The sequence below is a fragment of the Lepisosteus oculatus genome, chromosome 15 (assembly GCF_040954835.1).
Source record: "Lepisosteus oculatus isolate fLepOcu1 chromosome 15, fLepOcu1.hap2, whole genome shotgun sequence".
NCBI lineage: Eukaryota > Metazoa > Chordata > Actinopteri > Semionotiformes > Lepisosteidae > Lepisosteus > Lepisosteus oculatus.
The window spans coordinates 32,066,427-32,079,719 of record NC_090710.1 but is presented as its reverse complement, the minus strand read 5'-3'; the positions used below and the strand labels follow the sequence as shown (position 1 = coordinate 32,079,719).

The window sequence follows — 13,293 nt, the reverse complement described above, 5'->3', positions numbered from 1 at the left end:
AATTGATATATCAGTGACTTAATGTCTAGTTGGACTCAAAATACATCCACATATAATTTTCTGGATACATGTTTAAAATATATTCATAATTTGCATGTGTGCATACAAAGAGAAGCATCCGTACTCCTGTGCAAACAATGAAACGTTAAGATTATGTTGCATAATATGGGTCCAAATCACAACCATATGCTAAATGAAAAAAACAATGCTATAATAACACAGCACCATAGCATGTTACACACAGTACATATCTTTAAAAAACAACTGAATTGCAACTGCATGGACAAACTATACATCAATGGTTTACCGCAACAAGGAAGTGCCACGTAAAACATGTTCATGTCTACACGAGTGGAAACACCTTCACAATAATGTGACTAGCCACAGGTCGAAAACATCAGGCAGATCCACAGAAAACCTCAAATGTGTACAAGGCTGAAAGTCTGGTAACTGGTATAGCAAAATTAATTAGTGAGAAAAATAAGCAAACGGGTCAGACCTGAGAGTCCGAGTACAATGTCTGTTAAAGCCGAGAGACTCATTATAACGAAGAGTAAAAATATAAAGTAAAATAGACAAAAGTGAGGAACAAATTTGGCGGACCCTGCAGGAACAGTTCATAAGACCATCGGACAGTGATATCCGAACAACCCTACCCTTCTCTAGAAAACAGACACAGCTTAGTGTACTGTACATGGCATGATAATCCAATTGGGCAGAAGTAATGAAGACATTTACAGTATACTGAGAATTTCACTACAACTACAGGGAAGCATGATTCACCTTGTGGTGGTTTAGATCTTAAGAAACTCTCACTCTATTGAAATAGATACTTAAAGTATTTAAAGTGCAGAATCTGCCTCAATGGTACCAAATTATTGCAGATTCATTTGGCCATAGCTTCATATTTTAGCATAACAGCGATTCACAGTTCTCAATCCTGACACAAATTAAAAGTACTTCCTGAGAGCAAGGGGTTCTGTATGGTATAGAGATCAGCGCAGTCTTCTGTCTGGTACTATGGGGCCTTCATTATTTCTCTTTGCATATGATAAAACAGTTTTTAAAAAACAAGATTTTTCTTGTTTTTTCTATCGATAGAGTCAAAAAATGCTTGTTTTAGTTTTTTAAATTGTAAATTTATTTAAAAGATATCATACTCATCTATTGCTATACTGCTGTGTATCTAACTCAAAGTTTAACATTACAATGCGAAACTTCATTATAATATATAATTCTGTCCTACCTATTTGCAAGAGAAAGTCTAGATTTTCCAAAAATATGTATGCACTCAATAGCAAAACGAGTACAATCAAAAACAGATTTGTTTATCACAAATGTATATTGTTCACTTATAATATTTATAAAATGCAAAGAAGATAGTAATTTTTAGTCCTTTCATTACAGTGTTCTGGACATACTTAAAATATAAAGATATTTTAATATCTTTATTCAATATATCAGAAGAATAAAACACCTCCATTTTGCTCATGGAGCTGACCTTAAAACTGCTCCAGAGCTTTCACATTTTTCGTTGAGGCCCATCATCCGAAAAGGCGCACAGCCGTGATGAATCCTGCTTTGCTAATGCTTTTGGTTTTCTGAAACTTTTGATCTTAATTTTTGCTCCAGTCATGTACTTCCAAGTGTACAGCATATAATATTTTGAAGGCAAACATTTGAGAACAATTCTCTGCTTAAGGAACAAAAAATAATAATAATAATAACCACACACTGACCACAAGAAAGCTGCTGCTCTGAAAGTGTGTAGGCTACCATTTGCTCACTGATGATCATACACAGCGCTGAAAAGACAGGACACCCACATTCAGAAAAATGCGGTGCCAGCAAACTTCAAAGTCCATAGCCTTCAAGATGCAGAGGTTTTCAAACACTGGGGCACGACTCCAAGGAACAGACCAAAGCTAACCCCGATAAAGCAGGAATTAGAAATTGTAACGCGACTTGCTCAGCCGCCGGTGCTGTCCTCTGCGAGGAAACTGAAATCACCTGCAGTGTCTTATCCAGGAGCTGGCCCAATCACTCTCCCGGCGCCGTCCGTAATAGCGTCGGTCCCTGCTAAATTTCCATTGTATTTACTTGATTTATTTCAGCCCAAACGTACAGTAGTTAATACGAGTAATCTCGCAAATGTATTTTTATAGTAATCTTTCGGTAAAACCTGATTGTCTCACTGGGATTTTCTTAAATAGATGCGTGTCTTTCTTGTTAAAGCCAGTCACAATTTACCACAAATCTCGATTAGAATTCACCACCACGGTGCTATTTTTAATATCCTCCTCACAGTCACGGGTAGACGTGACAGGAGCTGGTGTTCTTTTTGCTGTTACCGATCTATTCCGTTTTTTACAAACGAGCGAGCTGGGAGTCGCGCTGCTGGCGAGCTCTTGTAAAGCGCAGAAGCGCAGAAGACTGAGGACGACGTGTGAACAGAAATGATTTAACATCAAGACATTTCACTCGGCTGGTGTGTGTTTCTGGACTATGGGCTGTGAGACACATTACGGTCTAGTTCATGAGGAAAAATACTTATTCCCCATTTTGGGATAATTTATTATAATCGGCAAAATGAATGTTGTAGTTCAGGTGGGCGGCTGCGTCAGAGGAACAAGTAAAGGTTTATTCCTTCCTGAAAAGAGAGGAAAAGAAACACAACTTTTCGGCTGTGGAGCCTTCTTCGGGTGTTAATTAATTCCAAATTAATTGTAGATAAGAGTGATATAAATGTTAGAATATCTTGTTTCCCCTTCCCCTTTCGGGGATTATGAACGGCCTAGTTCCCAGAGAGAATCTCCTTTTCATCGCAGCAATCCGAATCGCTCCCATTCCCGTGCTATTGAAGCTGCGGTTGTTAACACAGTCGAGTTGTTTTAATGCTTCTGTCATCTGGGAGGAAGAAACGGAACTCCCAGTTTCATCCCTTACTCAAAATACGTGGCTGTGAAACAATACGTACGAGCACAATACTGTGCAAAGAATACTGAATGAAAATTCATTAGCTTGACGACGCAGTCAACTTCTGACAGAGAAAATAACTCCTTTACTATTATTATTTAGTAACTGAAGATTATTTATAAATCTAGTTATTGGTATTAAGAAGTCGTGCATGTACAATTATGATAACTGCGTGTGAGAATGAATTATTTTTTTAAGACGTGCTGTTGTGCACTGGCCTAGGCGCTTGGCTATCTGCGCATCACACCAATTTAAAAAATACTACTGTCACATCGCTTGGTGTCTCAAAATGAAATGATACCCCAGAACGAAAAAAGGTTTGTATCTCAGTGTTGTTCTTCAGTAATCGCTGAACTGAATAATATTGATTAACAAGAGAAGGCATCTATTTCTGGTTGTGGGAAATTGATTCGGGAATGAATTTGTTAAACTATGAATTATGTATTAATTTTCACGCATGTCGCTTTCATTAATTTACAACACTGAAAATGTTTCACAGTGATTTAGTAAGACTCCGACCACAACTCGTCCAGGTTGAACTACTGTACGGAATCGCAGAGCGCCCGCAGAAACCGGTTACCCTACTTTTTTGTGAAGCTGTATATTTAGTACATCCTCTTACCTTGATTAACTTTCAAATCATGTTTTAAGTAGTACATGCTTTTCATTGTGACCAAAAAATATATGTCCCACTTTCAATTTCTACCGATGGAAAAGCAGGCCATTTTAATGTTCATAAATTCAATGCAATGATCCCCAAAACAAGCTGTCGCGTATTGACATGGATAGGCGTTCAAAGTGAGATAGCATTTAAATAGGTGTGAACGACAAAAAATGTGAACAAAAAAATCAAAGTTTATTATAATATAAATATCGATATTTTACTTCTTTATAAGCATCTGATCAAACTTTAGTTCAAGTCTTAATATTCCACATCCGCGTAAATAACTCACTCCTCTGGTCCTACGAGTAAATTTTGCAGTATAATTAAATCAAAACTCGACTGCGCCACGCAATAACAGTAAGGCCTACTAATGTGATAATAATAACAACGGCATAAAATGACAATAATAAAAATCGGTATTTTATGTTCGTTTTTTACAATAGAAATTCGCAGAAATGGGCATATAGTTAGAGCAGCTTGATCAATTGTGAGCAGGACTTTTGCTGTGCGTCACCCGATCGATTTTGAACAGCTCACTGTGAGAAACTAACCGGCAGGTCGAAATATGTATTTAAAATTATTTAAATAGACCACTCTGCAATATTTTGAATATGAGCATATTCTTGAAAATTATGATGGCTTTCAAATGTTATTTTTCAAAAATCTGTTAATTAATTCATTAATGAATAATTGTAAGAAAATATATAATATTACTAACAAATCAGTTTTATGTCGACTAGGTTATGTGAAGGATGGAGCATTTATAGAAAGATATAACTGGATTATAATTGCATCTATATCACTGCTCGGTAGGTGAAGAACAATTGAAAGAATAAATGAAATTACAGTATCTTTAAATGGTTTAAGAAACGCAGCAAAATCAAAATATCGCAGCACAGGGTTGTTGGCAATTTATTGCACGGTTTAAAATAAAACTAAGCGTGATTATAATATATAACAATTTTTTAAATTTCGGATTTTTTTTTCATTTTTGCAGGAAAATTAAAATACATTTACCATTTCATTTAGGACATTGGGAATATGACAGTACTGATACTTTCAACGTGTGTATTCTATTCGCAAAATGACACTACAAACCGATGTCCGATGCCCCAGTGTAATACCACCGGTAGTATTTAACATTCGCGCATACGTCGATTTGATTTTTTCAATTCATATACAGAGCATTCACATCCATAACAAGTTCCGATTTCAAAGCCCCCCAAAAAAAGATTTTGAGAAGAGAACGCAACTACACAACGTTGCAAAATAGCGAGGTCAACATATGTCTTGGTTCTAAATCCCTGTTGGCGTGTACATTAGCAGAACAATTCTGTTTCATGATTTGTATGTATTTAGCTGCTCCATTATCAAAACTATTTTTCTAACGATCTCTATTTAATAGAATTCTCCCTATATATACCTATCATTTTAAATATAACTTTTCATGTATTGCGAAGGTATACATTTCTGTTTTAATAGTGAACAAATACATTAGTTGTTTTCCTCCTGTGTTACATTTTAATAAAAGGAGAAATGAAATAATTTACATGTACTGTTTTTCTGTGAGCATCAACAACTCGATCATCTAGGAATTGTGCACATGAACTCGTTGCAGAATGGCCTCTTCCTAATGTAATAAGTAGAACAATTCTCCGCTGTTAATCTGGCAAATCAATCTCTGCACGTGTAAATATCGTGAAGCGGCGGTTTCAGGAGATCGTGTTTGATACTCGAAGTAATAAGATTGATTTCCCTAGACTTCACTGAAGTATTTATACTTGTATGCGTGCGTGCATGACACTATATAAATAGAAATATTTAATGAAATATGTCTGTAAGAGTTTAACACGCCGAAACCCGCAGACATATTTGAAATGACCTGCAGACATATTTGGACTATGACAAAACCTCTCTGAATGTTTCGTCTTGGAAAAATAAGTATATAAAGAATTTTCATACTTTTTGCCGGATCCCAAAAAAACGGGGAACAGATTTTGTAAATCAGAACAAAATCGAACACCCGAATAATCGATCAATACTATGAAAGTGGAATAAGGGGTCTTTTGCGGTACGAAAATATGTGAAAACTCCAGGTGGACCACAATGTCACCATACCAACAGGTATGACAGTTGAAATAAGTGTCATCATAATAACATTAAAGCCTGCTGATGATCAGAAAACGGTCCAGACGAGCCTTCAGCTATTTACTCGTCTACCTCTTTGACTGATGAATCGGTTGAATGCACTTGGATTAAATTGTTTAATGTAAGACTAATCCAGCCAATATCTGTGGTCATTTCTATTTCCTGAACTCGTTTCGTTAAATTATCTGTAAAAACACACAACCAGTCAAGCAGTCATCCAGTATTACAGATACGGGCCTTAATACAATTAAAGTGCCATATTTCCTGATGGCAAGACGGGATCATGTTTTTTCTCTACTCTATTCGAATCTCTCAGCCCCCGCGGGCGCACGGCGGAGCTGTGGAGATGTCTGCCTCCGAGCAAGCCTGTCGTCTGAGCACTAACCGGGGTGGATATCCAGACAGTGAGCCGGGTCGTCCTCGTCTCCTAGCTGTCCACTGGGGCTGAGGCTCTCCATGGACAACTCCAACTCCTTCTCCTCCCAGTCTCTCAGCTTCCTCTTCTTGTTCGTCCCAATCAACGCTTCGACTGAAAAGGCATGAGCCCTGGAACTAAGCGCCGCCGCGGATCTCCTTCTGTCGCTCATTGTACAGCAAATCCAAGAGAAGAAAACAACACACTCACACACACACACAAAAAAAAGAGCTCCTTCCAAAATTACCCGGAAAAAAAAACACTTACAGAGAATGTTAAAGACGGAAACACTTGCCAAAAAAAAAGTAATCCAGCGACTATGACTAGCAAAGGGTTACATCAGCTTTTAATGATGAGGTTCCATGCCTGGAGCTTTTCCTAGTTTAAAACCTGTCGGGAGATTTTGTTTTGGAGGGATCTCGGGCTTTGGAGCGCCGATTGCTGCAGTTCTTCTTTCTTTCGCTTCTTTCGGGCTGTCTCTGATTGATACTCACTTCTGCGGAACTTTTTTTTTTCTTCGGGAAGGAACCGGGCTGCCTCCGTGCCCCTGTCAAACGCCGGGCGTCCAATGGGCGGCGCGGAGAGGGAGCGCAGCGAAACGTGTCGCCCAATGGCGGCGCGGAGAAACGCGAACCCCCCGGTGTGAAGCCCTCAAACCAGATGGTCATTACTGGACATCCCTTCAATTAACCCCATCAGCACAGCGCGGCACTGACAGCATCACAGCACCTGAAAAAGTGGCCACCGCGACAGCTGCGGTTTAGGCTCAATCCGTCTAAAGGAAAACACATATATTTATATATATTCTGATGAATATCATTGCAGCTTTAAACGCACACAGCATCTGTATTCTACTGATGTATGGTTTCCCTACGTTAAAATAATAAGAGGCTTCTTAAGCGCCGAGCTGACTCTTAGTCTATACAGTACAAGAAGTCTCTCACACTTGTCTTGCAGTAGGAGTTCTGCGCAGACACCTCGCCGGCTCTCTCGACGACGGGCCTGTATTTGGGAAACCAACGGAGAAGTTCAAACGTCTTTTAGGCCCTCTTTCGTGCTTTTGCGATCATTGTTTCCGAGTTTAAAAGTAGTAAAGTCTCCATGTGCATGCGCTTTTATTCCATGCAACCTGACATTTACCGTACATACAACTATCGCAAAATGAGTCTAGAAAAGCAATAAAAGTGCATTATTTTTGTGATGCAAGTTAGGTATTTCATATGGTGATGAAAGCAGTTTATTTAGGAGTGTGGCACATATATTTCGGATTCATTACGTCTCCTATACTATACATTTTTTTCTTTCATGTATAGACCACATTTAAAAGGCTCACATTTCGAGACGCGAGTTTTCCCTCTGTTTCAGTCTAAAAGGCGTATTAGGACTCTTATTCCAGGTCGCACGTACGGTATGATCCTAAAACATGCAATATGCCACGGCAGTTAGACGTGAATTGGTTATTTTCTCATTAGTCTGACATGAGGATACCTGTTGTTGAATGAGAGCGCTGATCTTTTTATTCTCATAATTAACCTCAATATTTAAAGGAAACAACCCTTGTCCCATTCTGAAGTTTATGGCAGGTGGCTTGGTCGTTGCGATGAGATTTCCAATGAACTGTGTACAGGAAACAGCACGACGCGTTGAGCTGGATATCTGGTTTATTTCACTAGATTTGATTTTCACAATGATAATTGATGTCAGAATCACTCGTTAAAGGTTAAACGTCGCAAACATCTATCTGTAAAAAACACTAACTAAACGCGACGCCGATAGGAATGACATTTAAATCATTTGCCTGGTTTCATCGTTTATATTCGATCTACTTTATCGACTCCGCAATACGTTTTACATTATAAGTGGAATATTATTGACTACTTAACCAGCAATAGTACATATTGTTTTCATAATAGCAGATGTAGCTGACATTAGTTTAGGTGAGATGGCAGCATTAATAATGATGTTATTAGTAGTGAATGGTTTTGCATGGATTTGGTGAAAATTGTAGATTTTTCTGTTATATACAAAAGGTTGTTCTGTACCACCACAAAAACGCAAGACGCAAAGAAAACTCTAAGGAGTTAAAGTAATATTTTAACTCCTTAAATTGAGAGAAAAATCGCACTTTATGCAAACACTAAGAGCTTATCCCAGAAAACCAGTGAAATCAAAATACCAGCCTGCTACACAGCGCAAATCGTTTAAGATGTCATTGGATTGGCAATAAAACCGTCTTTCTGAATTAAATTAAAATTAATTCGACAAACAAATACGGTTTTAATTGGACACGTACTGTATACGTTGCCGTGATGTTGACAAAATGTTATCTTGCTTATTAACATTACCTAAATACGCATACACACAGCCTAATATATTCCAGAAAGCACACCTCGACTCGAGGGTTTTGCCTTTCCCCGCGAGTTTCGCGACGAGTTGACTCTATATCCGTGTTTATTTATTCCTCTTACTGTACTCGTCACTGTGTTGAACTATTAAATGTGTGTGTCAAAGTAACTGCTCGCCGAAACGGGATATGCCGGAGAGCACCCGACTGCAAACGTTTCGATTGGGAAGATCGTTGGTAGGAGGAATGCAGATTGAGGTACTCTGGCTTTGCAGTGGGAAAAAAAATAATCAAAAAACAGCAAAATATTTTTTTTCCAAACAACGGCACGTTTTTTTGATTCAGTTCAGAAAATGATATCTCCGTGTTTTGTTATCCTACACGTGCAAGCTGAAACTGTACTGGAGAAAAATAATATTCTTCCCGATGTCTTGTTTTCGATATAGTTTTGTGCAGGCTGCTATTAAATGTACACTATTTATTTAGTAGGAAATACGTTACTGGACGGCTCCCGTTTTGAGTCGTAAAAAGGCAGGCTAAAAATTAAAAAATAATATTCGATGAACGTATTGTCTTAATTATATTGTATATAATAGCACAATATTAAAGTAGTACCGCGACTTATACTGTATATGAGCTACGTAAACGCTGAGTAATTTAACCATTATTTTGGTGCGACTTAAAAACTCACTTTTTTTGTTGAACATATATACAATATATGATCAAAATAAGTGCATTCATCTTTTAAAAATACATGGCAGAAAATAATTTCCCATTAATGTCTGTTGCCTGTAATTGTGCTTATTTCTATGACTTTTTCCGCCCACTCGCGTTAACGTTCCCGAAATTTTCTTCAGGTATTAAAAAAAAAGATTAAATGTTTACAGTCCATTTTATTCTATTGATGTTCTTCACTATTTCGTTCTTGATTTGTGAAAAGAAAACAGAACTGTGATTCACGAAGGGAATGGAACGGAATAAAAAGACGACCAGAATTTCTTTTGCGGAAATTTCCTGATGAAAAATACCCTGTCAAGAACAAGCCGGTCACTCCCAGACTTGCATCCACGTGTAACGAGGGAAAGCAGAAAACACTGAGCTTAATACTGGGACCCACAGTCACAAAACTCACACAGGTGTTCAGACCCAGAATTAGCACCAACTTCAGCAGAATGTCTGGTAGCGACGGGAGCAGAAACTGGCAACTCAAATTAAAGTCGTCGAAATAGTCACATCATTTTTTACTTTTTAGAAGACCTCATTGCGTATTGTCCACCTTTAATGTCATGTTAATAAAGAAACGATAAACCCGTACAGTACATTTTGTTCACGTTCTGCTCCCTCGCTCCAGCACCACAGCATGCACTGTATATATACACACATATACATTTAAATGTTCATTTAAAAAAAGATTATACGTTTATTCTGTTTAAGCTGTTAGAAATATCGAAGAGAAAATACTAACTGTATTTCCATTAACGAGAACCCTGTCTTCGAAAACCTACGCCATTGCGTCTCATGCAATTCAGCGCCTTTTCCACCGTCCGGTTTCAGTCCTGTATGAGGTCAAAGGTTGTAGCACAGATCCAAATATAATTGGAATGTTTTACGTAACACGATCGCGACATGCAGCGCACTCGACTTTTATCCCATTAACATGTGACGACAGGTGCAAAACCGTCGTTTTTAGATATAATAACAAGCGCTCCTTAAATAACGGGGCTATAGCGTTATATATATATATTTTAAAAAGGTTATAAAAATAGAAAACTATTAACCAGCTGATTTTCTTTCATGATACTGAAAGGCATTCATTTAAGGTTTCAACTGAAGTTTAACGTCAGCTGAACAAGTTTCCTATTTCCCTGACTGGTCAATTTTATTCACAAAACACACTGTTATGTCTGGTCTTTGGGCATTCCGCACTTCATGATTTTTTTTTTTCCACTGAAGCAGCAGGTTGACCTGGCTGCCATTTCATAGCGACGATGATAAATAACTGGCCCTAGAATTAGCGATGTTCGGGAAGGCATTGGGTAAAAACAATAGCACAGCCGCACTGATGAGTGGGCTTTTACATGATTTTAAAACACCAAGCAGGGTAAATAGACGTATAGACGCAACGAGCGGTCATCCTAATCGTCCTGCTTGCGACACGCAGCCCCATCTGTATGGAAACACCAACAACAGTTAAAGTTGTGAGGTTGCCTGCAGGCGGGAAGCGAAAACTGAATTAGTACATTTTATCCGTGTCATTATTTCCGTAACTGTACGGCAAAGACAAGTTAATTTAAAAGTATTGCATTTTAGCCTCGTATACCGTTGTAAAGTAAACGGTCATTTTAATCCAGACCAACCCGACCCGAGAGCAGGATTGCGGAGGACAGAGAAAAACTCCGGATGTCAGTAATGTTATAATTGTAATTAAGAATGCAAAGGAACAGCAGAATATTTTCAGATTACCGTTTAAAAAGGATCCTGTCAGAATTCAGTTCCCTTTTAATACATCTATTCAGACATATGAGAACGACGCATCGCCAATGTTTCTTTTTTAAAAAAAAGCAGTTTAAAAACCCCGCATCGTGATATGGTATTTGAAATATTTCTGTAACTTTAAAGGACTGTTCTTTTTAAAGAACCCGTTACAGGAAACGAAGAGGAACGCGCTCACAAAAACTCACAACGATCTGAGGTTAAGATCTTATTAATACCTCGCAATTATTTCTGGTGTCTTGGTTGCGCGAGTACTATGGCCTAAGGTTATAGCAACACCGCACTGCAAATTAGCGAAGCGAGGCGAATAATAAAGACGTTGATCACATTTATTATCGTGTTATCTTGATAATTAGAGTTGAGATGACGCGCAGATGCAGCAAGGAGAACACAAGAAATAACATAAATAATAAATGATATTTTTACGTGACGGGATTGAGTTCGGTATATAATACTCAAAATGTAAAATAATATTTAAGCGAACCGCAAAATTAATTAAATGCGTTTTTAATTCAGGATGATAAGATGTAAAGGGGCGATGATAATAACAGTTGCAACAAGAACAATAACAACTACAGTTATAGCGATGATGTTGACGAGCGAGGGGAACATTATTCCATCCTTGTGGGCAAACTACGGAACAGCAGTATGTTCTTCCCCGGCAAGGTATCCCATAGCTTCGGCTATACAGTATAAGGAAATAATAGTATGTCAGAAAAAGGCCAAGGTCAAACATTCCTATTCGAATTCAAGTTGAAAACGGCCAACTCTACACGTCACCATAACAAGTTGTAATTTATATTTATATTAAATTGCAGGCAATATGCTATACGACGTCAGTGGGATTTAAGACATCTAACCTCGCTTATTACCTTTGGACTGTAATTTTAAAAGCCTGAAAGTCATTATTTTTCTTACCAATCCCATGCATACACGATCAAATATGTACATTACATTTTTCCACAGCCTGCTTAGCAGCGGAAAGCTGGCAGCGCGAAACGTCTGTGAATCTTTGGAGTGCCCCCTACTGTTGTAACAGGTATACTCCAGCTTCAAGCGAACCCGGTTTGGAAAGGTATTATTTACACGCTCAAACGCGGACTTGAAGTGCACGTTCTGCTGGGGAAATTGCTTAAATAATGAACGCGAATTGATCAAGAAGACAGAAGTTGAAAACCTCGTTCGACACAACCTTAAACGCTGAATCGACTGCAGGAGAAACAGCACTCGTCACAAACTGGAAAAACACGCAGGACTTCAAGAGAAACGGCCTCATCACACCGCAGAGCGCTGAAGTTAGTGTCCTGTTCTATCAGTCCGCTGTGAACCAGCCAAATTAGTTTGAGTCCAAAGGCCTATACTAATAATATATATATATATGGTGGCGCACATCACCGCCTCAAGCAAATTGCTCATGTAGTCAAGCGGACCTTTGAGTTCGGCTCCCGAGTTTCCTGAGAAACCAACGGATGTGTAAAAGAAGATTTTCCTTGTTGTTTCTGTGATTTCACGTTGCCCTTCGAAACGTCCCCTTGTAAGAAATATAAACATGTATCAGAAGTACTTATTTTGGGTTTCCAACATACGAATGGAAGACTGAAACATGTTTTTATATTATTATAAGATCAAGGCACGAACAGTTTGGCTGTTAGCGGCGATTTCTACCCCCCCCAGTATGTCAATATGTGCAAACGCGTAGTAAAATTGACAGAATCCTTTAAGGACACATTCCATAATGATGGGAGAAATATCTGTGGTTTCCTCTTCGATTCTCTGGGTCATACAGTACAGTATGAAGAATGTAGCGATCAAAGAAACATACTGATCTACAATTACATGACAAATTTAAATTTGGTTCGAGGAGCTTCAATTAACTCGGCTTATAAACCCTCAAGAGCAGTGGGAAGTGGTTACCAATCATCTGCCCCTACAGACAGGGAACAAGGGACTGTGGGAAGACCTAGAGGCCTGAAACATTTTTAGCTTTAAAAAAAGAGCCCGTCGATTTTGTCCCATGATAACACTTTTCATATTAACAGTGCCTGTCTCTTGAAAAGAACTAACCCCTCCACACTCTTGATCATTTTAAACATTAGGAGAAAAGGTCCAGATGGAAGTAATTTCGCTATTCTCATTCGAGAAGGCTGGGGAAACATCATTAACTGCGCTCCACATGAGCAAAACTAGTCGCGGGATGGGCATTAACCTCGTTTTTAAGAGGGGGTCTTGAGGGAGAGAAAAAATACTTCTAAA

The 13,293-nt window shown here is 38.4% G+C and overlaps 1 protein-coding gene across 1 annotated transcript in view; it reads right to left on the bottom strand.

Moving 5' to 3' along the window:
- The window catches only part of tbx15 (T-box transcription factor 15), a 36,574-nt gene extending 29,768 nt beyond the window's left edge, over positions 1 to 6,806 (bottom strand). The window contains exon 1 of the mRNA XM_006639213.3: positions 6,174 to 6,806. Within this exon, the coding sequence (XP_006639276.2) occupies positions 6,174 to 6,375 (202 nt within the window). The 5' untranslated portion in view covers positions 6,376 to 6,806. The remainder of the gene's footprint in view (positions 1 to 6,173) is intronic.
- Positions 6,807 to 13,293: the final 6,487 nt, after the last annotated feature.